Source organism: Capsicum annuum, chromosome 1 (assembly GCF_002878395.1).
Source record: "Capsicum annuum cultivar UCD-10X-F1 chromosome 1, UCD10Xv1.1, whole genome shotgun sequence".
NCBI lineage: Eukaryota > Viridiplantae > Streptophyta > Magnoliopsida > Solanales > Solanaceae > Capsicum > Capsicum annuum.
Genome location: NC_061111.1, coordinates 182,813,154 through 182,841,091, shown reverse-complemented (window position 1 = coordinate 182,841,091; position 27,938 = coordinate 182,813,154). Strand labels below are relative to the sequence as shown.

The 27,938-nt window shown below is 34.6% G+C and overlaps 1 protein-coding gene across 4 annotated transcripts in view; it reads right to left on the bottom strand.

Annotated features, from left to right (window-relative positions):
* Window positions 1-4,434: 4,434 nt before the first annotated feature.
* LOC107842421 overlaps window positions 4,435-27,938 on the bottom strand; it is a 31,506-nt gene continuing 8,002 nt past the window's right edge. For 2 of the 4 annotated variants that reach the window (XM_016686261.2, XM_016686269.2), the window contains 9 exons: window positions 19,431-19,488; window positions 17,088-17,201; window positions 16,792-16,908; window positions 15,977-16,088; window positions 15,451-15,545; window positions 12,617-12,733; window positions 12,285-12,496; window positions 5,203-5,389; window positions 4,435-4,858 (listed from right to left, as the gene is read on the bottom strand). In XM_016686261.2, the coding sequence (XP_016541747.1) occupies window positions 4,797-4,858; window positions 5,203-5,389; window positions 12,285-12,496; window positions 12,617-12,733; window positions 15,451-15,545; window positions 15,977-16,088; window positions 16,792-16,908; window positions 17,088-17,201; window positions 19,431-19,488 (1,074 nt within the window). In that variant the 3' untranslated portion in view covers window positions 4,435-4,796. The remainder of the gene's footprint in view (window positions 4,859-5,202; window positions 5,390-12,284; window positions 12,497-12,616; window positions 12,734-15,450; window positions 15,546-15,976; window positions 16,089-16,791; window positions 16,909-17,087; window positions 17,202-19,430; window positions 19,489-27,938) is intronic. The other 2 variants (XM_016686282.2, XM_016686289.2) reach the window with 2 other exon arrangements.

The following is a 27,938-nucleotide window of genomic DNA, read 5'->3' as shown; positions in this document are numbered from 1 at the left end:
ATTCCAGATGTGATGCTACACTGACAAAAAATAAAGAAGATAACCCAAGCAAATACAGAAGAAAGAGATAAAAACGAAAGACATGTGAATAAATTTACTTTACGTAAAAGATTTTGATGTAAAGTCTTAGGCATTTAAAGTTTTTTTTGTTACTTAGTGCTTTATGTCAAAGTCTTCTTTTAAAAATATGAAGACTTTTTTGTAAGTATTAATTAGTCTAGCCTAGACTAGTATATGGTTTGATTTTTTAAGTCATTTTTTAAGAAACATCATATGTAAATTTCAGTTATAAATAGAAGAATCGAAGGCAGTGCAAAGGCAAGCCTTCATGTGTTGAAGTCAAAACTCTCTCTCTTATCCACAACAAATCTTTTGCTTATTTATATAAAAAAAACAGGTATATTTCAATGGAAAAATCTATGGAGGAACAAAACTTAGGATTATCAAACTTACCAGAACAGGTATATTTATTCAGTATTATGAATAGCTAAATTCATAACTCCTAACAATCATGATATAATAAGATAAGTTCATGTTAGTTACTTTATAGTAGAATTATTCGAAGAATGGTATGTTAAGAAGTTTATTAGCAAAGTGAAAACGGAGAAAAATCCGTAAGAACTATGTCATCCTAAAGGTGAAACCAATAAGGCAAGAAACCGTGGTGGGGAGTAGCCAGAGTTGAGGCGCTGTTTAAGGGAAAAGTATCTGGATTACCATACTAATAGTGACCGACGAACATGTTATTTAAGAATGATCTAGTATATAGTAATCTAATATGATCATATTTTGTTATGTGTATGATTGAAGGAAATATTTTGAAAATAACAATTTTATGAAAAATGAATAATTATTTATCTGACGAAATGGTAGATAAATTTAAAATACTTATTTTGTATTCACTTAAGGATATAAAAGTAGCAGATATAAGAAAAATCATATTAAAAAAAACATTTGGTAAATATTATATGACTAGAATAAATTACATACCATGCCTACCTAACTACTCTTACAAATACTTACTATGATAAATTACATATATCTAGAATTTTGGGGAAAAAAAAAAAGAGAAACATACAATTAGTAGAAAAACAGATGAAAGTAAATTTAGACAAATACATGGAAACTAAAAATATAAAATATATAAAATTTCTTAATGAAAATATGCAAGAACTACTTAGACTAAAACAAACAATTAAAAAATATTATGAAAAAACGTTTAATCAAGCTTAAATGACAGATGATATTAAAATACTTGTTTTATATATACTTAGAGATATAGAAATCATAGACATAACTAAAATAATATGGAAAAAATTACAAGATTATAAAGAGGAAGAATTATTAAACAGTATAGAAAACTTACACATATATTATGAACATCAATACTATTTAGATTCAGATGGATATTATACAGACTAAAAATGTCAGAATATATTAAGAAAATTAGAGAAAACCAAGTAAACCTTCATAAAGAAATTGATTATAGAAAACAAATTAGAGAAATAATGAAAAATCTAATAGAAAAATTAAAATTGATAGACGAAACTTTGAAAAATTTAGATAAAAACAAAGATAAAAGTTTAGATAGTTTAAAAAATTCATTAAGAAGAGAACAAGAAAAAACAGATAGTATTATTAATAACCTCAAACAAGATATTAAATATAGTACAAGTAGAATAGATTATTATACATTTACTTTAGAAGAATAAAATGATAAACTACGAATATCTAAAATACTGGGAACAAAAAATGGAAGAAATAAGATTAACAGAAGACCTAATAAAAACGAATTTAATTGAATATTTTAAAACAAAAAATATAAAATATTTAGAATATCTTAAAAATAAAATAGAAGACTTACAAAAATTAAGAGAAAAAACTAAAGAATATTATAGCAAAACATTTAATCAACTATCATTTAATCACCCCTCAAAATATGAGTATCAGTAAAATTGAATATATTAATAAAATATATGAAAATAAAAAATACAAGAACAAAGAAAAATAATTAATGAATATTACTACAAAACATTTAATAATTACATAAATTAATGGATACATTGTACGAAAAGAATAAATCATTAAGAGAAATCGAAACCCAACTATATAGTTTATACAAGAATACAAAAGATTACATAGTACTAACGAGGATCCTAGAACACTAGATAATTTAATTACGATAATCTCTAATTAAGAATATGAATTAATAAAACATCTTAAGTCAAGAAGATAAAAATAAAAAATATTTCAATCGATAATATTCATAAAATACATTATATAGAAATAAATACTTATTACCCAATAACTATTTATTTCTTAATAAAGTTATCGCGCCTAATCCGTACCCCTACAAAGCATTTGGCCCTTTTCTTGATTTCGCGTAGGTAGATGGGACTAGGAACTCAATCGGATACTAGTAGCTATGATCTCATTGGGATTTCTGACACTGCAAAAATACTGTTATAGTGATCCCCTTGCACTGGGTCCGTCTCTTGTTGACTTTTATTTCTTTTCAAATACTTTCTCCGTTTTAGAATAAATAAATTATTGGGTTATTTATTAGTGTTTTAAAATAAGTGAATCATTGAATTTTTTTTCAAATTTGTCCTTCTGATTTGACAACCAATTAATTTTTAAAAATATATTACAAGGTCAACTTTTTTTTTTTGAAATAAAAATGGAAAGCTGTTTTAAATTTATGTCTTTAATGTTTTTTCCTTAATATTCAAAATTCAATAATTCATTTATTATGAAACAGAAGGAATACGAAAGTAGGGTTACTTGTGAGGTCCTTACCATTATTGATGTTTGTAGACTTCATGAATAATGATATTTAAAAATTTACCAAAATGATCAAATAAATGTTTGTAGTAGGAAAAAGAAAACTACAATTAGATCTAGTTATGGGTTCTTACTTATCCTAACTTGTTAGGTAGCTGCCATACATTCGTATCTAATTCTACTTTTTGCATTCCAGCATGTGAGATATAAAAATTGTCATATGGGGGTATTGCTTCCCCCCATTAGGCCATTACCATAAATTTTTGCGTTTTCAGGTAGATATTTTGAGTATAAATATCTGTCTATGGGCAAAGGAGGACAGAGAAAATATCTATGCCTAGGCCATAGTAAGCCAGTAAAGAATCGAACTGTCTTTTTTGCTTGAAGAATTTGGATAGCTTGATGGCTACACCCTCTAATTTAATTTTCTTTGAAATTATGAGACTAATAATTGTAAAACTTACATAAATCCCAACAAGTTTACCCCTAATTATTTCCTATTCTTGTTCTTTTCTAAATTATAAATAATCTCTTATTTTACAATTTTCAAATACACAATTAGCATATGTACACATAATTTTGAAATTGAGATACATAATTTTGAACTTAAGAATGTAACAGTTAATTACTCTGTTTTAGCACGGATACATACTTAGCATCCAAATACATAATTCTAAAGTTGATATATATAATTTTCATTGTTGAGATATATCCATTTCTAAAACTATTTGATCGAAATACATAATACATTAATTGGACCAAACAAAGATACATAATTAAAATTATGTATCCGAAATTTTATGAATTTGTGAATGTATCTGGCTATCTTTTAAAAAAAAATGATTTACATAATTAATAAAAGAATAAAAATTTTATGCAGTTTAGTAAAATTAAAATTAAGTTGTAGTGATACAATTTTTCCCCGTTTGACAATTTTCATATCTCAGAGCTAACTTGGACCGTCATACATTTTCTTTTTAATGTTAAATTGTTTATATTCCTGTAGATTATACTTCTCCTTAGCTGCCACCATTCTGGAAGGCGGAGATTTGTCACAGCTCACAAGTCTTTGAGGCAACTACACAGAAAGAGGAAGAATCACCTGCTTTTAGGGAGTGTACATGACTAGATTGTAGTACAAACTCCAGTGACGTTATTCTAAAATAAAGGGATTTCTTTTTGGCATCTCATTTTCTTTTTTCAGGTCTTTTTCACCATGGCTACAAATGCAATTCCAGGAAATGGACCTTTTCAGGGGGAATGGTAATATGCATTATCGATCATTATTCATTACGATAACAACAATTTGAGACTTCCTATAAGCATTATAACCAGAGAGAATAATGCAATCTTCCACTAGAAGCAAAGTATTTGTTTTGAATAGCAGCACAAAGCCACTTACCACCAAACTTCACATAATAGCAACATAACGCTGAGTATTGCTAGCAGCTGGATCCCAAATAGGTCCACTCAGAGGCTGCCAAAATTGTCAATAGTATCAACCAAAAAAGGCCCTATCAGCTAGTTGGTATTTTCCTTTTTCCAAATTATGACACAGAGAACATCTAAATTATGCCAAAACAATAATGATATCTCTAGGAAATACAAGATTGTAATGATACTTCCCACGATTTTCAAAGACTAAGGACATTAACAAAAGTGAGTATCATTAGTGATTTGCGTTCTTTGTACAAAATGATTATCCAAACGGATATCTGAAATATCCTGATAAGTCACTAGGGTCTGCATCCTCAAGGATGTTTCTGTATGGAAGATTATGTACAGTTGGCAGTTAGTTTTTTGAGTCAGCAAGGAAGAAACCTTCCTGTACCAGAATCTAAATCGAAGGAAGACCTAGACACCGTCTTCCACAATGGATTCAACTATCGAATCTAGTGGAGAAGCTTAGGATGGACTAGTCCCACCATTTATCAAGGTCCGTCAGCAGATGTATCCTACCTTACAAAGTGAAGCGGAAGGGGGTTTGACTTTCCTCTACAAAAAAAGTTCCTTCAGTAATTCTGTACAGCTGCACTGTTTCCCTCGGTCTGCTGCATAGGTTGTAGCTGTTTGTCTACAAAAACATGGTATTTGTTAGTGAAGTCAAAAACTAGACAGGCCTTATCTTTCTCTAATCATTTCAGATAGCCACTGATAAATTGCAACTCCTAACACATTGTTGTCCACACTAGAGATTACAAATCCAGAGGTAATACAAGAACAATTTAACACCACACAGAAATTCTCCATAATGCGAACTATTCCTCTTCAGCTGCAACACCATTTTTCACTTTCGTATGCAATTTGAGAGGTATATTGTGGATGGAATAGAAAATTATTATCTCTTTGATAGCCTAATTATCGAAAACAGACGTGAATATGATTATAGTACTCAAACAGACATAGACAGGCGAATACCTGAGTGGCCTGCAAATGAAAAACAATTCGAATTATAGTTGCTTCCTTTATTGACAATGGTGGCGTGTGTTAGGACATTATTCACAGGACTCTGGGATGCAATGTTTATGGGTGGTGGACATCCCCCAGATTCAACCATTTGAAGTAAATTTGGCTTTTCGACCAACAGAAAGGAATGATCACGTGCCTGTCCCACAAGCCAACATTAGAATTAGCCGCCAGAAAAATGACCAAGATAACTATGCCTCAATCCCCATCTACTTGGGTTGGCTATATGAATACCAATATCAATAAATCAACTACACAATAATTCCAAACTACTTGGAATCAGCTATATGAATTCCCTAAGAATACAGAAATCAGTATAATCTCAAAAAAGATATCCTTCATTGTTCAGACAAGCACCACAATTATAGGTTTGAGCATTCCACTCACATATACACACACCAAAAAGGAAGACCTTACACATGAGAGTTCATAAAATCACTACAAAATATAGCAAATCAAAATAGAACCACGTTTTCTATAGCATTGTTGTGATAAAACTTTCAATTTAACCATACTGAGAAAGAAAGCAAAAGCAAAAAGAAGCTCATTCAACTACTCACCAAAGAACTGATTAGTGATGACTACGTTTCTCAAAGGGTAAGGCGTTATCCTCATCAATGTGATTCAATCAGTATTTAGACTTGAGGACTAATTACCTAGGCTCTGAGAAAAGAATATCTGCAACTGCGTTTCGCATATGCTCCAATTCAACACAACTTCCACACCAGAAAAGGGAAGAAAAAGAGACATTGCACCCGTAAGATGAGCAACAACAACCTCAAACATCCTCCAAAGCCAAGCTACTAGGAAACAGCACTGAATTAAGGTTTTAGGTCCCAGGGATAGAAAAAGAGGTAAAACTGGATAAGCTCTTGGAACGGATAAAGAGAGAAATTGTTATCAGGATTAGACAGTCATCATCGCCATTAAAAGAACCCAGAAAAGCTATTAGCAGGAAACTTCATTTTAATCATTTTCAACAGGCTCAATGAAGAGTTCCCACCCTAATTCATAAAGAAAGCAACGAGGGTGAATTTTTACACTTCAGGATAACAGCAAGCAAAAAGACGAGCACCCTGGAAAAGATAACACTGCCTTCTCATATAAATCCCATTTTTTCGGTAACTAAACATTTACAGCCATTTTGGTAAATATTATTCCATGGTTTTCCTCTTCTTTTTTTTTTCGATTAAGTATTCTATAGTACTCCTCGTCACTGCATGTCCAGAAAATAATTAGCAGACAATCTGACATCTAAAGATCAAGAGATGGCACATTCTGCATTCATTGAAGGAGGACATGCAATAAGTAACAATCCGTTACATGCTAAATTAAGATAAATTCGTCTGGCTCTACCATCTCTAAATTGAGATCACAGTTCTTAAAGGCGAAATGCACAGAAAAGAACTAAGGTTTGCTGGACAAAGCCAAGGAGATGCAGTGGCTGAATGGCTTCGATGTGGGAGAAAGGACCACTGTCAACATTTCTCATTTGCTTTGTGCATATGACACCCTGATTTTCTGTGAGGCAGACAGAAATCAGGTGCTTCATCTGAATCCAAGCCTCCTATTTTTGAAGCTCTTTCATGCTGGAAAGTGTTGGATAGGATGCACGACCAGAAGCCTTACTGATGACGAACTGTTGTTAAAGGCAAATTTGTCAATGGAGTTGAAAGAAACAAGATATGAGGAAACGAAAGAGATCTAGGGTGTTATGGTTGACAAGGGGACATGAATTCAACCAAGGGACATGAATACCATTTTTTTAATGGAAAATGCAAAAAAATGCGAACAGGATATTTAACAATATAGACAGTTTAGAAGTCAACGGGGGAGTGGTGACTGATGAAAATGACATCAAGAGTGAAATCTTATCCTTTTATCAAAGTTTTACACAGAAACGGAGACTTGGAGGCCTGATTTTCACTACCAAAATTGCTCCAAAGTAACTAAAGAAGAAGAGATGGTTAGAAAGATACCAATTGAGGAAAAAGAAGCATTAGAATGTGTGCTAGCGACAAAGCACCTTGCCTAGATGGGCATTCCATGGGATTTTTTCAAGCTTCTTATGAGATACTAAAGGTGGATATCATGCTATGGCATATTTTTCTCAGGATTTTTTTTTTTGAAAAGGTAACAATTTTGTATTATAGACCAGTACTTACCTAAATACTGAAAATCCCTTACAAGAAAGTAGTGAATCATAAAAACACAATATCAGTCCTATAATGAATCTAAAACTTCCATGATTACTTCTGCATCTACAAAACTCTTTGTACACCAAAAACAAAGTAACAAAATACAATCTGTTTTAATCTTCTATAAGGATCTACTCTTATCTCAAAGCTCCTAGAATTCCTTTCTTTCCAAATGGTCCACCAAATGCATGCTGGATAAATTCTCCAGTAGCCTATGTTCTTTGCTCCCTTCCCTACTTCTTCCCAGCTAGAAAGAGTGTCAACAATCTTACGAGGCATTGTCCATTGGATGCCTCTGAGATTGATGAAAACCTTTCATAATTGATCGGTGATTCTGCAATGAAGGAACAAATGGCTCACTGTCTCAGCTGCTTCCCCACAAAGGCAGCAATGTGTCACTAAAATAATGTCCCTTTTCCACAGGTTCTCATGTGTCAAAACAGCCACTTTTGCCAACAGCCAAGTGAAACATGCCACCTTGAGTGGTATCTTGGCTTTCCACTGCAACCAAGGCCAGTTGAGGCTCTGTGACATGTCCAAGTTCATGATCTTGTACCATGAGCTCACTTTATAAACCCCCTTGCAATGATCAGTCCACCATAAGCAGTTTCTCAGGAATTCTTTGGAAAAGCTTTTAATGCTTATGTGGCACTAATTCCTAAGAAAGAGCCAAAGGATTGGTAGGTTCACCTAGATCAGCAGTGCCCTTGACAGTATTCCCGCTTACTGTATGTAACTTGGTCCTATCCCTAGCAAGATACTGACGCAACTTGGTAACATCAGGAGGAATTTTCTATGGGAAGGGAAGAACAACGGACACCAGTTTTACTGGGTGAAATGGCCTAAAGTCTACTTCCAAATCACCAAGGTAGACTGGGCATCAAGGATATGGCTCCACACAAGAAATGCTTACTAATGAAATGGCTATGGAGAACACACAGAAAGAGTAGACCTTATGGAAGGAGGTTATCAATGCCAAACATGGAGTACAAAGTCACTGCACACCAGTTTATCAAGAGCACCTCATGGGTTGAGTTTTGGAAAAGCATTTGTAAACTATGAGAGGAATTCTCACAGCATAAGCAGTTCGAAGTAGGGAAAGGACATCATGTCAGATTCTGGAAGTAAAGTGGTCGTGCAACACAATTTTAATGGATGGCTGCCTTGCTCTTGTCCAATTAGCCTGTCATGCAGACTCATCAATCTCTCAAAATAGAGATGGCACCACATGGAGCATTATGTTTAGAAGGAACATGCAGATTGGGAACTTGAGGACTTGATCAGATTGCTAGCTACACTAAAAAGCTTTTCAAAGATCCAGGTTAAACGGGGAACTGCAAATGCAGGGAAATACTTAGTGACAAGTTGTCAAAGAGCTCACAATGAAATCGCTGATTGCGGGCTATGGAAGATAATCTCGAAGACTAAACTACCCCCTAAAATCATCTGCTTCAGTTTGAATGCGGTTTATGAGGCATGCCCAACACAAGACGACCTTTTCTGGAGGAACTTTCACATTGTTAATAGTTGCTATATATGCCAAAAAGAAACAGAAACAGTCATTTATCCTGCACTACTCAGCTGTAACAGATCTATGGAACATGTTTTATTTGGGCTTTGTTGGGTAATGCCATACAGCATCAAAGAAGCTTTTTGAGATTGGAATTGCTGGAAAGTTGACAGCACCATCAGGAACATCTGGAAGATGATACCTGCTGCAATTTTTTGGATTATTTGGAATGGAATGAACAGAAAATGTTTCAATGGATCAGACTATCAACTCCTTCCCATTCTCTCGAGTCTTGATGCCTCTTGTATTAATAGTTGGGCCAATATATCCCTTGTTCGCCTAATAGTTCTTTTAACTTCATTAGCTCCCTAGTCTTAAGCTAATCACATCTCTACTGGAGCTAACAATTAGTCCTTTTTGCTTCCATATTTTGGTCACTTTTTTGCATCTTCTTGATGCCATTAATGAAGCCAATTACTTCATTCGGAAAAAAAAAAGAACTAATGTTTGCTTGGGTTTAAGCACAAAGCACAATGAGATGGGTTTCAGTAAAGAAAACACTAAAGAAAAATATAAGAACATATGAATGCAAGAAAAATAACTATAAACCTAAAGAATAGTTATTTGGACAAAAAGTTGAAAAACTACAATTATACTAAATATATGAAATAAAAACCATGTAAATCAAGTCCAGGAACCATTTTAAAATTATATCTAGATGTGAAGGTGCAGGTTTAAGTTTTTAAAGACTAGTTTCTGACCCTAAAATTTAATTTCACATACCAAATCACTAAATAATTCATCAATAGCATTTTAATTTCACATACCTAATCACTAAATAATTCATTTCATAGCATTTTGTTAAAAACTAATACATAACTTTGCTAGCTATATACTGTCTAAGGATACCTGGATAAACCCACAACACATTGGCAATTAGGAGCATGCCAAAGAACTAAAGCACCAACTAAGTAAGATGAGCGGCAGTAGGGCTTCAACTAGCTTACGAACATTTTTGTTTTGATAAAGGTAACAGTGTATTCATCAGCACAAAAGTGTTTTGGCAGCTGTATTTACAAAAATTACGTCTGAAGACTAGTACAAATTCACAAGGCTTACTAAAATTGTAAGATGGATTCTGTGTCTGGGTCACAGATTTCTTTTCACCAAAAATGAAAATGAGAAATACCGTTCATCTTTACTTTTTGTATGGAGCTACTCGTCTTCAAAACATCTACTATTCCTTTCCTTCCAAATAGTCCACCACAGTGTTTTAAAATGCGGGGACGCGAGCTGAGGTGTTTTAGGTAGCATGGGGTGAGGTGTAAGCCCCGAAACATGGGGCATAAACTCCATGGATCTACGTGGCATATATCTCATGCATTGTCAATTTTATAATTTTATTACCAGGAAAATAAGGAAAAGTAAAAATTTTCAATGATTTTGCAAATATATCGAAATAAATCACCAATAACATAGAAAAACATATTATATTATTATTTGGAAAAGGTATCAACACAAAAAATGTTAATAACTGAGATAATATTTAAAATGAAATCATCAATACATATATCCATCTGTACATCGACTAGTCCTTCCCACCCTCAACTAATATTTGCACTAATTAGTGATTATTGTTTATATATTTCAAAGAAGGAGAATGATTAAATGTGTAAAAGTAATGACAAAAAATGAATAAAGTTGCCTCCTCAATAGTGTTATGAAATTGCTATCCTTTTCAATTTTAGGCATCATTATCTAAAAGATAATATATGACAGTGCCGTTTATATGAGAGTTGCTTTTTTCATTTATATATTTAAGAAAAAATTACTACAAGCTGAAAAATATGATAGCATAAATTTTAAATTTCATTACACCAATAATTAAAAAATATGATTTACCGCAAAAATACTTTTACAATAATAAAAAAAACAAGATTAACGTTGGGGATTAAAGCTTTTACGCCCGGGGATTATGCCCCAAATTCAATTGCATACACCTAATGGGTCTACCCCTTTAATTCGCGGCTGGTGCGTTTTTCATATGCCGCGCCCCGGGACTCACCCTGAAAATGCCTTTGAAAACATTGGTCCACCATAGCAGTGGCAGCTCTAGGATTCTAAGATTGTGAGTACTCACCTTTATCGTAAAGTTGCTATCAATCATATAAAACAGAAGCACTATTTGAACATACTAATTAAAAAAAAAAGTTAATGAAAAACCATTAAAAAAAAGTTTAAAACTAAATGTAACATATTATTTGAACACAATAACAAAAAAATTAAAGAAAAAGAATTAAAAAAAAGAAGCAAAATAAGATTAAAAGTGAAATAAGAAAGAAAAAGATAATAGAAGAAGAATACATATTTTGGAGCAAAAGAAGGAAAAGTCTGTGAGAACAACTAATGGTTTTGAAACATAAGAAAAAGGCAAAGAAAGAAAAAGAGGATGGGAGATCTAAAATAAACCAAAGCACCCACTCCAACTTTTGAACAGTGGGTGCTATTCAGCCAATATATCCCAATTTAAAGAAATTTTTATGTAAAAATATCAGTTCGTGTCCCGGTTAATGGGTGCTCGAGCACCCGGAACACAATAGGTGGGTCCCCTGTATTCAAGCAGGACTAGCCTTCCACCACTTTTTTGTCTCACAGTTCCTCCAACATGATTTCAGTAAATCAAGAGTGTTATGAGGCATTGTCCATTTCAATTTCATTAAAGCCAGGAAAAGATGCTATAGCTGGAAACTCGGCTAGCTTAAGAACTTAAAAAGGAGTTTAAGCACTAAAGAAGATAAGCTGCACTAGAATATGAAATGTGATTATCAGCACTATTTTCTCGTGATAAACAGTGCCTTTCCATTCATATTCTGTCAAAGATATGTTTTCAATAAGAACTAAACTTCGGTTCCCTAACAAGTTGGGTTGACTTTATGAACTGTAACGGATCATGTCGCTCCATTTAAGCTCATCTCATTTCCAATAAAAATAAGAAAAAAATAAAAATTAAGAGAAGTTCTCTATATTTTCTAATGGAAGACTCTGATAGGTTTCAAAGACTCCTAGAAAACATAGGAAGTAAACTTAGTAACTCACCACATTTTCCAACTACAAACAATTTTGGTGCATGAATATAATGAGTGATAATCATCCGACATAGAAATTAACCAGAACGGACAGAGGAACAAGCAAATTTAATATTACTCCCAAAAGAAAAAATAAAAGATCAAATATTATCTCAAAGAACTGAAGAAACTGTGACAAATACAATCAACGAGGATATATAAGGTACCACCAACTAAAACACAAAGCAGAATCTCACAAACCTTCTCCTGCTGGTGATTAATTTGTAAATGGGAGTCGTTGCTATGACACAATATTTCCGCTGGCATCACGTTACTTCTTAATACTTTTGGACAGGCAAACTCATTGCCACTTTCATTACACGATGCCTCATGATACATATAACTGAGAGCTGACCTGAGACGAAGTTGTCTCTGAGAATAGTACATCTTAGTTGCAAGTGGATGTGGAACATCTGGAAGTCAACAGCACCCGAAGTACCATGTAAATATTAGCATTAAAAGTTTAGGACTTTGTCTTTCTGATATGAAAAATAAGGGGTAGCTATGAGCAACTGAAGGAAAGATGTACTTACTACCCTCAGCTTTCAAACAAAACTTTTGGACTTGAATAGGAATTTTAACTGCAACAGCATGACAACCAGTATTGTCACTGCCAGCAGTTGACCTTTCTTGATGTTCTTCACCTGAAACTTTAGAATAGAATCTATAGATGAGCCACTTTAAACAATGAGAAGCAGTCCGAGAAAGAAACACCCTCTAATTTCTCTTGAAAGTGGATTAAGAATTTAAGAGAATTGGTTTTAGATAGCCAAATATTCTTCCCATGTGCTAGATAACTATGCTGACAGCCTGTAGGAGGTAACATCTGTTTTTTCCTTCACCCCAAGAATAAGGCACCCCAAGAAATGAACACCGAATATATTACAGGAAGTACTCTTGTACCACTCAAAAAGTTCAATGATGCAAATATTGAATCAAACTTTTCCACAAAATCTGCAGAAAGTGAACCCTACCAAAATATGTCCTGGTAAAACAAAGAAGGGTGTGTTGAATAGAAGTAGATTTCTTTCTTTTTGTCCTTTGATTACACCAAAAATCGGAAGTAACACGATCATCATAACTGCACAAGAAGTAACTGTAACGACCCCCTAGGTCAATTTTTTCGAACTCGTACTCCGTTTTGCCTGTCATCAGCTTCAAAACAAAAGGTTCTGTTAAGTTTGTATTATCATTTGCGACCCATATGAATTATGAACTTTGGGAAGTGATTTATAGTCTAAGGTGTGCCTTGACAGACTATAGTTTCAAATGAGCGCGCACAATGCCTAACTTCAAACGAGAATAACTCACAACCTATAATGAATACTGGCAAGTGCAAAAGATGAAAGTTGTAGCTAGCATTTGGCCATAGATTCCCAAATATTTTTGGCAAGTCATAGTTGGGTGAAGTTCCACCATGTGTTTGACTATAGTATATGGAAAGGACATTTCACTTGTAAAAGTTTCCAAAAAATGAAATTTGGCCCAAATACTAGTTTTTTCTAGTATTTGGGAATTTGGATTATTTGCCAAAAAACGACAAATTCTATGGCTAAACATTATTTGCCAAGTCTTTTCCCAAAAACTACTTGGGAAATCTATGGCCACACGGGTCCATAGTCCTTTGAGTCTAGCTTCCAACGCATTAATCCATTTATCAACCAGAGTTATGTACAAAGAATTAATGAAGGATTTACTGAAGGGTGTCTAGCAGAAAAATATGGGTTTTGAGGTACAAATGTACAATATTTGAAGGACATGGTACAACCCGCTGAAGCACCACGGGATGTGTTAAATGAACATGGATAGCAGCAGTTTTTTTGTGAAATTTTGAGCTAGAGCTTGAGAAAAAATTGGAGATGGAGCTCGAGGATTATCCTACCAACTAAGTGTGGATCAATTTGAGATTGTCATGATGGACTTTTGGTCACTTCTTGGTCATAGTACTTTGGAGATTTCGGCCGTATCAAGCTTGGGACTATTAAATGCTCCATTTGGACTTTGGGCAAGTGCTTGATCTTAGTATTACACTGGATATGAGGTCTGGAGATTTGAACTACTACTCACTTGCTTCCATTAACTTAACATGAAATAATTACTGTGAACTTGTTGTGATGGCCTTTAATATAATATAATCGAATAGTAAGATATCAGATTGTTTTACCTAATATGGGCTATTTAGGAAGTATTCAATATAATGTTGTTGTCGAGATTTATTGAGTTAAGTTGGGGACTCATCTGTTGAGATTCATTGAATTAAGATACAGATTATTTGTAAGACGGTTAGGCCAGAGTTACCTCCTTTATTTGAGCTTTTATACTTTAAATTAAGTATAGACACTTACGAGTTACGATATTTGATTTTATTGGTTTGACTGTCATATTATTTATGGTGAGGTTTAGCCTTGATATACTGTACATGACATTTTATGAGATTGTTATGATTCATATCTGATGTCTTCGTGTATGTAAGACGATTGGGCCAGAAACACTCTTCGCAGCCAGAATCGTAAGACGATTTAGCCAGAGTTACCCTATGCAGTTCTGAGGTTTCATTGTTATTGATTATTTGTAAGAGGTTGGGCCAGAGTTACCCTCCGCATTTCCAAATTTAATGTTGTTGATTATTTGTAAGATGATTAGGCCAGAGTTACTCTCTGCATTCCCGAGGTTTATTGTTGTTGATTATATGGTCTAGCCGTATGAGTCGTTGAGGCCCTATACTGGTACTTATGAGATTGGACAAATTTGGTAAGATTGTTATTAATAAAACAATGGTCTATTGCACTTTAGACCAGCTGAAAGTGGTAAGAACAGTGGATTGGCCGGTGCTCCTATGGAGTCTAGTGAGACTAACACCCCTACAGTTTGGATGCAAGTTTTACTTTTCATTGCACATCGGACATTTCTTGGTCCTATTCGAGGCTATCTCTCTGCGATGTTGAGTCAAATTGCCACCTGTTCGTGGTAGAGTCTATCTTCAAATTACATTTTACTTTCATTGTTGCTCTTAAACTCAATGTTTTACTTTGAAAACACTGTAGATTCTCCATGACTAGTATGAGTTCGGATTTGGACACATTTTGGTTTCATGCTCTATTTTGGAACACTTGAATCAGATTCTTCATTGATATTACTTCCGCACATTTAAACTATTTTCTCTACTTAAATAATTTCAAAATTACTTTCGCTCTAGACTTGGTTTTTCTTTCACAAAATGGTCATTTGCTTTAAGCTTTAAACTTGTTGAAATGGATAATATTTTGAAGAAGTCCGCTCTAAGAGGTAGTGGCTCATTATGTGCCTCGGGTCTCATGAAAACGAGGTGTCACAGTAACTTTATGAAGAAATATAAATCTGGCCTTACAGGGAATAACTTCTCTTGAATTTGCAGACCAACTCTTAGTAACACCATTTACTGTACCAAAATCAGCTACTAGCGGCCGCTTTCCGGCAATTAACCTACAAGATGAAGAAAAATGCCATTAATTTATGAAATCAATAAAAAGGATCTTCATTTTCCCAATACAGTTCCTAGAGATTAACCACTTCAATGGACCTTTATATGATTTTTCCGGGGCATGTATGTCGTTATAAAAAACTGATCAACTGGTAACTTAAATCAACCAAAACTACCCTACAAAACAAGCATCTATCTCAATCTTCGAAATGAAATAATAATACTGAATTCTCTTTGCATATGAGCCATCATCAATAGGTTTGATGGTTTACCCATCAACAGATAGCACATAACATACTCCAATGTAACAGCTGTTCGATTCCAAATGTTTGTAGTAACTAAAAGTCAAAAGGCAATTGGAATTATGCACTCTGAAAGAGGGAGAGAAAAAATGCAAGACATTGCCTACATCAAGTGGTAAGTGCATACATACATATTAGAATGTTCTTCCTGGTACAAGAATGCACCTTCTGAGCAATCTACAGGTCCAGGACTAACCATGGAACTATTTCTCACGGTGGCCACATTTAAGTGTGATGAAATTTCTGCAGTTATACAGAAATAAATGGGGCAATCAGCACAAGAACCATATGAAGATGAAGGTTTTGCAAAATTACTAAATGTCAAGCTCCTTTGACAGCATGGGAATGCTGTACGGCAATATCATTTTCATTTGGTGAGGCACCCCTTAGGAAATAGAAGCTCCCAGAACTAAAGTTTCACTACCCTCTCCCACCTACAATGAAGCATTAAAAAGGGAACATTTTGTCCGAGCATTGAATTAGAAAAAAGAAAAGAAACTAATCCCCCAATTTCATAGTGTTTTACCAGACACGGAGTTTAAGAAAGCCTTTGAACACATATCAGAAGTCCCTTTAAAACTTGTGGTCTTAAAGGATGTCATACATTTTTGTAAGATATAAGAGCATGTCATTAACGGTATAATGAGAAGTTAAAATTTAAAACATTTTCAAATATAGAAAGGTGTCGTTTCTTTTTGGAACAAATTGAAAAGGAAATAGTGTTATATAGAATAGAATAGAGTATAACCTTGTCAGAAGATCTGTGCATTTAATTCATTAAAAAACGTTAGGAACGTAATAACAATACAAAGGAATCGTTTAGTTGAATGTGAGAATAAATGGGTTTTACCATTGAGCTAAATCCTATGAATCGTCAGTAAAATAAGGAACATGACTACCAGAATCATAAGGAGAACAAGGATCATGAGCAAAAGGAGGACGATACTTTTATCTTTAGGAAAGGAGACAGCTGAATGAAGCTCCTCCGAACAGCATGATGATGCAGCAAAACCATTATCTAACAATTCAGGTTTTGCTTTCTTTCTAACTGATACAGGTTTGTCTATAGGAAATTAAAGATGACAAATTATTATTAAGCAATAAAAGAAGTTATACACCATAATGCCAACTTAAAGTATGACAACGGATCTCAGCTTATAGAGAACTACGGAGATGACCTCATAAACTTTTCTTCAAGATCATAAGACAACCAAAATCAATGTTCATATAGGGAAAGGATACTAGAGTATGCAGTTAGTGACTTTTTCCTCTCTTTCCTCGGACGTTTCTTGTGCACAATACCATCATTGACCTCCAAAACAATTTCTTCTGCAGAGTTTAATGACTTACAAAGCTCTGAAAAGATAAAACTATACATGTTAAACAAGATAAAAGACTAGAGAAGGCAAAAGACAGTAGGTTTAAGGCTGGTCATCACTTTCAAAGACTAAATTAAGACAAAACTCAGCTATGGTGATAATATCTTTTTGAACTTTGGAGAAGTTTGTTCAAAGACGCAACCTCGGCAATTTTAAGGGTCTTTCCGCATGCACATGCCACCCAAATGGCGGGGTTGATTAGTCCATGAGGGAATCAGAAGATATTTTTTATATGTCGAGAAATTTTACAAAGAAGCATTGGAGAGAAACTTCTAATTCATCAAGTTTCTGTCACAGGCCAATAGTGTGGAAGAAAATGCAACATGAACAAACACTACTACTAGTCTACTACATCCCCATCCCGAGTTAGTTAGGGTCGGCATATAAATATCACTATCAATCGTGCTCTGTCTGGACTAGCTTTTTATGCTATTCAATAATTAGGGTTATATCTCTAACACTAGAAGTTTCTACATTTTCTACTGACGAACTATGGGAGGACAATATGACATTTATTCTCATAACACAGACAATGAGCATGTCAAGATGGTGTTTGTCAGGCTTGAAAGCTCAAATAAGAGATCAACACATCAGCAAGAGTTTTAAATAAAATAAAAAACTGAACATGTATTATGTTAAAGCGAGAAAATTAGGATCTTAAGGAGAGATGGACATGGGCCACCTTCTGCAACTAGTTAAAAAGGGATAGAGCAATAAGTATTATCTGTATCTTAACAGAGAATATATTTCTGTATAAAAGCAGAAGAATAAGTATTTTGGTTTCTTGTCCTGTAAATAAATTACATTTTGACTCTCAGTATCACTTTGATAAATTATATTCCTATGCCCCACACCCACACCCACCCAACCATCCATAATTTTAGAATAGTTCCCGCTATTATCATGTTTCCAGATGATGAGACATTCTTTTTTTTCATCATAGACAGTTAAACGATTCATTAAGGAAAAGAAAGTATCCTTCAGGATAACGTAGAAGTCTCCAAGGGGTTTTTATAATGTACTGGGTGCTTCACTCAGAGCATTACGGTTTGACTTAGATACTCAGATTCTTTCATGTAATATCCAGCAGAATAAAAGTCCTAGATTCAACTCTCACCACCCATTCACAAAAAGGGATTTCCACATGCTTGGCCTAAAAAATAAATAAAGAAAAGAATCAAGCACGTACTAGAGAGTGTCAAGACATAATTAAACGAATAAAAGTATCAGCTCTGACAATTTTGAAGCTTTTGGATGAGATGGTTAGAGTACTCAATACAATTAGTCATAAGCTTTTGGAGAATATACTTGTCCTAAGGGTCTCCAAAGGCTCCAGACATACGCTCTTAACCTGTCGAGCCACTTTGTCTTCTAAGGAAAAAAAAATCAATCCATGTGTAATAACTAGAACCTGGAGACACATGTAGAAGAGTATTAAAGGATACACCCGTCCGAAATTGGTTGTGTAAGGGTCCTTAAAAGGGTTTGTAATATTCTGGGGCTTACCTACTGATAACTCTAAAGTTTTGGGTTGGATGATCCCATTCTTTCACATGAAATCAGAGTAAACAAACGTCTTAGGTTAAAGTTGAACTGCTATCAATATGAAAAAAGTACTTCAACAGATTTAACCCAAGAAAATAACCAGGCTCACATGTGTTAAAACATAATTAATTAGAAAAGTATCCTCTCTTTCTCTTGGGGGTATAAGGAGAAAGATATCCTCTCTCTTACATTTTAAGCTTTGCTTCTAGAATAGATGGACACAAAACTTATCATATCCAAAACTAATTTCATGATTTGATATGTATCTGGAACTGTATAAAAGATGGTCAGTTCAAGATCACAAAGCAGTTCTGGGAAAGCAGAATATCATTCATAAAAGAAATGAAAAATCCTCAAAAGTCAAACGATCCATTACATCATTAGCATTGCATTGAGAATGGCATCATGGAATTACTTTAAGAGATACACATTTCCACTGTCTTAAAGAAGAAATGATTGAGGCAGATAATGATTTTGGAACTAGTATCCCATAGTTTATGAGGTGTGATGTTATTTCCAACTATGATAAGTCCATGCAAATGTAAGAAGGAAACAGCGTCTACTTAAGTGCCGAAATAAAACTATGCATACAACAAACTGATGTATAACTACAACGACACTAGAACATAGGATGTTTTAAGTTATTAAAAAGGGGAAAAACCTGAATGGGCAACGTATTGGCTGGCCTTTATTGGCTTCTTACAAGCATTGCAACATACCTTAAGAACAAATATTCAAGAATCAATTTTTCCGCAAAACCATGAATGCAGTGCACTAGGAATTATCATCACCCAAGCAATCATGTAAGTCCTTTTGAGGTTATCATTACCTGGTTATACGTTAAAAGTTGTTTTTATTCAGTGTTAAATCTTCTATATGAGAAATTTCCTAATAGATGATCAACCAAGTGTCCTTTCACTGGGTGAACGTAAATTGTTTGCTGCTGGGCTTAGGGAATATGTTTGGAAGGAGACCAAAATTATAGCAAATACTGCCCCCACAAGACAAGAAACAAACATAAGGGCGAGAGAGTTAATATTGCACTCCTTTCGTTCCGATAAGACTGGCCTACTTTCACTCTGCACCCAAAAAAGAGAGGCCTGTCCTATTAACTGAAATGAAAAAGTTGTTCCTCAAATAATTTGAAGTAATATAAACTATTACAACTCTAAATCAATTTTAAATTTGACAAGACATCATTTTAACTAACTACTTCAATTTTTATACTCATCAACTACTATTTTCAATAATTCGACATCAAAACCAACATGGTATACTATTTTTGATATGGCCAACACGATTTACCATTTAAACGTCTAATCCTAAATTTTGCACTAGTCAAAGTCGGCCTATCATTATGCTTATGGGAGACACATACCAAAAAGGGCTAGCATAAAGCGTTGAAAATTAGATTGATTTTCCTTTTCTTTTGTGTTGTTTCTCATCTTCTGGACCCACTACTATCTATTTCAAGTGCACATTTACTTGTTAACCTCAAATTATTGAAGGTTAATCTCAATTAAAAATTAATTCCAACAATAATTCTTGTCGTGTAGTCCTTTTATTCTAACTCTTAGATTTAAGGATAAGGAAGTTACTTGAGAAGTAAAAAACAAAACAAATTAAAATCATAACATGTAAATATGAATATTGTTACAATGTTTTGGAAATTTCTCCATTTTAATTTATTTGTCTCACTTTTCTTTTTAATATGTTATATATTTGAATATCACGTAAAAAGTACTATAAAAATCACAATAATTAACAACTTAAAATATCTAAAAAACATATAAAATATTTTAATTGATTCTCGAATTTTCACTTGTGCCACATAAATTGCGATAGAGTGAGTAACATATATTATATGAAAATTACTTAAAAAGTATTACCACCTCTAATCAAAATGATGTTTTTTGTTTGGACATACCCTCCTTTAAGAAAGTACCCACTCCTAGAAAATAAGGACTGTTTTTACTAACTTAGCCTTGATAAATACCTTACAAAAGATGTAATTCTTTAGTAGTTTCTTGGTTATGTAAACTCTCTTTATTTAAAGATGAGTAAAATTGATAGAAAATCACTACTGTCTTCTTGATTATCTAAAATACCACTTATTTTGAAACAAAATTAAAAGGTTAAAACACTAATTATTTTGAAATGGCAGGAGTATAAATCAAAATTATCAACAACTTAAAATATTTAAAAAACATATAAAACTTTGACGGTCCAAATTTCATCATGTCAGATAAATTGAGACAGGGGATAACATATATTGGACCCGTGCTAGCACGAACTCGTGCATCAAGTACATACACATGTTTTATTTATTGTTAACACCTTTTTATAGTGAAAAGAAAAAACTGCTTAGTTCTCTGATGAATCAATCTCATCTACAGAAAAGGCCTAAAACATGTGTTGTTACTTTAATATTTTTTTCCAAAAGACAAACCCAACAGTAATAAGTAATAACCTACCTTTAATCATTCTCAACAACAAACCAAAACAAGTTTGGTTTCTAAAACCAAAACAAAAATCAAAAGTCTCAAATTTGAACTCCAACTAAGTTTACAACATCATACTCAGTACAACTCCACCATGGGGGGGAGGGGTGTACGCAAATCTTACTCTAACAATAAAACTCCACACACCCAGGGGCGGAACTAGGGGTCCTGTTGGGGGTTTCCGGGAACCCAGTAACTTTCGTACGGAGCTAGTATTTATATAGAGAAATATAGTAAATATATAAAAATTATAAGTTGGGAACCCAAAATCAAAGTGTATTGTTGGTGTAGTGGAGTAGAAGGGCTTGTAAAAATTTTATTGACCTCATGGTTGTGGGTTCAAATCCCATTACTTACTATTTGTTTTTATCTCTATCTAATATGGGGAACCCACAAATTTTAAATCCTACATCCGCCTATGCACACACCTTAGCTGATAGGGTTATTGATTAGGAACAATAATTTAGCTTTTCTAATCCATGATTGAAGGCGCCAACATGGAATAAGGTAGACACAAATCATATGGTTGGGAATATTTAGAAAAGACTAGCCTTTTTAAGGAGGTGGACTAATTAAGGGTAGAATGCAAGATAAAAGCAACGAATCTATATATACGATACCACAAGTGGGAAAATACCTTAGTCATTGTTATACTTTTACTAAGAGCATGTTTGGATGGGCTTATCAGTGTTTTAAAAAGCGAGAGGCAAAAAAAAAGCGACGAGGGCTCGCTTCACAGAAGCATGAAGCGAAGCGCACACTATTTTCCATTAAAGCGCTATTTAGTACAAAATTCAAAAATATTAAACATGCATAAATAAATAACCAAGAGCTCAATAAATAACATAATCATTCAATACTCAAATTAAAAAGAGAATAGATAGTCATAACAAGCATTCAAGCAAACTACTAAAATACTAAAAATCAATCTTGCGTCTTAATCAACCAAAACAAATAGAGAAGAAGAAAAAAAACAAAGAAAAAAACAAAGTTGGAAGTCAGCAAAAAAAAAGTAAAACTGAACTGGAAAACAGAGAAAAAGAAGAGAAATAGAGAAGAAGAAGATGAAAAAAAGTAATAGAGGAGAAGAAAAAAAAACTAGAAACCCCTAATAGGAGAAGGAGAAGAAGAGAAATAGAGAAGAAGAAGAGAAATAGAGAAGAAGAAGTCGCATACCTTCAGCAGTTGTTCCAGAAAAGTTGCAGCAGCAGCAATGCAGTCGTATAGTCACTTAAGGGTTTTAACTAAAATAAATTAAATAAAGCAATAAAACCCTAAAAAATAAAACTTAAATATCCACTTAAGCGAGTTTTTTTGCGCTTTTTTTGCTTCAGCGCTTCTCGCTTCTGGATATAAAGCGAGAGTTTTTTTCTCGCCCCAATGCTTCAAGTGTAAAAAGCGACCCACTGTCACTCCGCTTCACGCTTTAAGCGAGCGTTTCAGCACTTTTCACAACACTGGGGCTTACAGCTTTTGGTTTATAAACCCAAAGCCATGAGTTAGGAATTCTAACTTATGGCTTTAGGCTTATTTTTGTCTCTTCGATTTAATTATAAGTGTTTAAAAGCATTTTTTTGCTTTACCCAAACACTATAAAAGTGCTTAAAAGCCATTTTGACTTAAAAGCACTTACAATAAGCCAATCCAAAAGGCTTTAAGTTTAATGCTTCCGAAATCCTTTTTAATCTCATTAGAGACTTCTATTTGTGTAGGGATAATTTTGAGAAGGATCTTAAATTGTGTTAAGACAACTTTTTAGTATTGTGGACTCAAATAGATAGAATGGTTGCTGGTAGAATATGAGTAGAAATAGGAATTGTCTACAAAATCCTAATCCTGCTTAAAAAAGGATTGTATTGCAGTGTCTATAAATAGGGTGTCAATGTAATTATGTAGACCACAATTCAATAATTTTTTTCTCCATTATTTCTCACATGGTATCAAAGCATTGGTGAGAAACTAAAAAGAAAACTCAGTCACCGTGTGTCAATTTCGGTGACTGATTTGTGTCATTTTTTATTCTGTGGGTTGTGTAAAAAATACATCACCACCAAGAGGATCGGAAAGCTCAGGCAACAAAAACCCGACTAAAACCGCCGAAAAACTACCAGCCACGCGCCCACACACGCCTGCCGGAATTCTAATTCCGACGAGATCTATGTCACACGTCGGCGCGTGAGTTAATTTCCGATCAAATTTTTGAGTTGTTCTTTTTTTGTTGAAGTCGCCCAGTTATTCCGATCCGACCAATTCCCTTTTTTTCCCAATTCCGATCGTCGGAACCCTAATTCCAGCGACATTTTTTTTCCCGGCAAGATTCCTCTTTCCAGAGAGGTTGCCCCTTCATTCCAAGGTCGTTATTTCTTGATTCCAACCTGGTTTCGGCAATCAAATCCAATTTTTCGGTGACTGAATTATTTTGTCCCCTCTATTTAATCCTATGATTACATCTGAACCCTTAATGAGGAGATCAGACAATCAAACATCACAGTCCATGAAGAATCGAAGAGGGGGAGGCCGATTTGGAAGATCTCGACCTAGGTGTAGTTATTGTAAAAAGCTTGGACATACTCGTGATGTATGCTATTCTCGACCTAAATGTAGTTATTGTAATAGGTTTGGACATACTCATGAGATATGCTATTCTTTGCATGATCCACCACCTAAAAATATTCATGTTGCTCAATCTAACACCACAGGTGATCAACGGGTGTATTTATTTGATAAGGAATATCATGAGTATCTTCAGTATCGAAAAAGTAAGCATACATCTCTATCAATAGTCTCAACTGCACAATCTACTACCTTTGAATCATGGGTTGTGGACTCAGGTGCTTCTGATCACATTTCTGGTAACAAGTCACTTCAGTCTGCTATTGTTTATTCATAATCTCTTCCTGCAATTATTTTAGCCAATAGGATTCGAACAAAACCAGAAGGAGTTGGACAAGCCAGACCCATATCTTCTGTCACTCTAGACTCTGTTCTTTATGTTCCTGGTTGTCCTTTTAATCTTGCATCCGTTAGTCGTTTAACACGTGCCCTTCATTATACTATAACATTTTTTATGATTCTTTTGTAATGCAGGACTGCAGTACGGGACCGACGATTGGCACAGGACATGAATCACAAGGCCTTTACCATCTTACCTCTTCAAATTCCTTCACATCATGCTCCGTTACAAACCCACCAGAACTTATTCACAAACGTTTAGGACATCCTAGTTTATCCAAGCTACAAAAGATGGTGCCCAGTTTGTCTAGTTTATCCACATTAGATTATGAGTCCTGTCAACTTGGAAAACATACCCGTACTACATTTTCACATAGTATTAAGAGTCATTCAGAGTCTATTTTCTCATTAGTTCATTCTGATATTTGGGATCCTAGTAGAGCAAGTTCACCCTTAGGATTTCGCTACTTTGTTAGTTTCATTGATGATTTTTCACGGTGCACTTGAGTTTTCCTAATGAAAGATCGTTCCGAGTTGTTTCCTATATTCAAAAGTTTTTGCGCCGAAATACAAAATCAGTTTGGTGTTTCTATTCATACTTTTCATAGTGATAATGCCTTAGAATACTTATCCTCCCTGTTTCAGGAATTTATGACTCACCAAGGACTTATTCACCAGACATCATGTCCATACACCCCGCAGCAGAACAGTATAGCAGAAAGGAAAAATAAACATCTAATTGAGACAACTCGTACTCTTCTCATTGAATCTCATGTTCTGCTGCGTTTTTGGGGCGATGCAATCCTCGCATCTTGCTATCTCATTAATAGAATGTCATCATCTTCGATTCAGAATCAGGTTCCCCATTCCATACTATTTCCTCAGTCATATCTCTACTCTATCCCTCCTCACATCTCTACTCTATCCCCCCTCATGTTTTTAGGAGCACTTGTTTTTTCATAACTTAAGCCTCAGGAAAAGATAAATTAGCCCCTCGTACTCTCAAATGTGTCTTCCTTGGTTACTCTCGAGTTCAAAAAGGGTATCGCTGCTATTCACCTGATCTGGGTCGCTATCTTATGTCCGCCGATGTCACATTCTTTGAATCTCAACCTTACTATACATCTTCTGCTCATCTTGATATCTCTGAGGTTTTACCCATACCTCCAGTCTTACCCACACCAATCTTTGAAGAATCTACGGTTACTTCTCCATCTCCAGCTGTAGTGCTACCATTTTGACTTATTACTGCCGCCCGCGTCCAACATTAGTCCCAGATGATTCATGTCATGCGCCTGACGCTTCCCCTACTGCGGATCTACCTCCTCCTAGCCAATTAGTTGCACTTCAAAAAGGTATAAGATCCACTCGTAATGCTAACCCACATTATACTTCCTTGAGTTATCATCATCTGTTATCACCCCATTATACTTTTGTATCATCTTTGTCCTCTATTTCCATCCCTAAGACTATAGGTGAAGCACTTTCCCCTTCAGGATGGAAACAGGCTATAATTGATGAAATGTTTGCTTTACATACGAGTAGTACTTGGGAGCTTGTTTCCCTGCAGGTAAATCTGCGGTTGGTTGCTGCTGGGTTTATAAAGTCAAAGTTGGTCTAAATGCTCAGGTTGATCGGCTGAAGGTTCGCCTTGTTGCCAAAGGGTATACACAGATATGTGCTTGATTATAGTGACACTTTCTCTCCCATGGCTAAAATAGCATTTGTCTGTCTTTTTCTCTCTATGGTTGCCGTTCGTCATTGGCCTATTTATCATTTGGACATTAAGAATGCTTTTCTGCATGGTGATCTTAAGGAAGAAGTTTATATGGAGCAACTACCTGGTTTTGTTACTCAGGAGGAGTCTAGTATCCTTGTATGTCGATTGCGCAAGTCACTCTATGGTTTGAAACAATCCCCTCGAGTCTGGTTCGAAAAATTTAGCACTGTGATTCAGGAGTTTGGCATAATTCGTAGTAGAGCTTGTGAGAAATATAAGAGAAAAATATTATTGAATTGTTGTAACTACATTATTACGTTGAGGCCCTATTTATAGACAATACATTCCAATCCTTTTCCTAATAGGACACTACATTACAATCCTTTTCCAAGTAGGATTTTATATGTTATTCCTATTTCTACTCATATTCTAACAGAGCTGATCATTTAGTGTTTTATTGCTATTCTGAACCAAATTTGTGTATTTATCTGGTTGTTTATGTTGACGATATTGTTATCACCGGCAATGATCAAGAGGGTATACTAACTTGAAACAACATCTCTTTCAACATTTCCAGACTAAAGACCTCGGCAGACTGAAATACTTTCTAGGTATTGAGGTTGCACAGTCCAAATCAGGTATTGTAATTTCTCAACGCAAGTATGCTTTAGACATTCTTGAGGAGACAGGAACGGTGGGATGTCGACCCATTAACACTCCTATGGATCCAAATGCTAAACTTCTGTCAAGACAGGGGGAGCCACTTAGTGATCCTGGAAGGTATAGGCGGTTGGTTGGAATATTGTAAGCCATTTTATGACTTCCCCCTGTGATGGTCATTGGGATGCAGTTACTCGTATTTTCCGATATATAAAATCATCTCCAAGTAAAGGACTACTCTTTGAGGATCGAGGCCATGAGCATATCATTGAATATACCGATGCTGATTGGGCAAGATCACCCTCTGATAGACGTTCTACATCCGGATACTGTGTTTCAGTAGGTGGTAATTTGGTGTCCTGGAAGAGTAAGAAACAAAGTGTGGTTGCTTGATTTAGCGTCGAAGAAGAATATCGAGCAATGGTTGCAGCAACTTGTGAGCTGGTTTGGATTAAACAATTACTGGGAGAACTAAAATTTGGAGAACCCGATAAGATGGAACTTGTATGAGATAACCAAGCAGCCCTTTATATTGCATCTAATCTAATGTTCCATGAGAGGACCAAGCACATAGAGATTGATTGTCACTTTGTCAAAGAAAATATACTCTCGGGAGATATTGCTACAAAATTTGTGAAGTCAAATGATCAACTTGCGGATATCTTCACCAAGTCCCTTACCAATCCTCGTATTAATTATATTTGTAACAAGATGACTTGTATGCACCAGCTTAAGGGGGAGTGTTAGAATATGAGTAGAAATAGGAATTGTATACAAAATCCTAATCCTACTTCGAAAAGGATTGTATTGTAGTGTCTGTAAATAGGGTGTCAATGTAATTATGTAGACAAAAATTCAATAATAATTTTCTCCATTATTTCTCACAGTTGCTGAGGATTCATAGAGCAGACTATTTTGGGATTGAAGCCAAATTACTGACTGATTAACAGAATTTTGTCATCCTAATAGAGTTACTGTCATAACTTCATATTTATATATATAGCTTCCCCTCCTCCAAACCTAAAGTTCTAATTTCTTCTAAAGGCAGCAGCAAAAAAATATCTTCAATTCATTCACACTTCATAGTTATGAAATACTACCTTCCTTTCTAAACTCAAAATTTTATAATACCTAATATGTATTGATATGTGTGAACTCAATCAAGATATCAACGTCCAAAGGAACTCACTGGTTCAACTAATTCTCATGAATATCATCATATCAAATCCTAGAGTCAACATTGTCAAAGTAGCAGAAGCCTGCAAAATCAGATCTTTCTGCTTAGTCTATTGAGACATTTTATCAACAAAGCAAGCACAGTTTTTTTTGTCTTTTT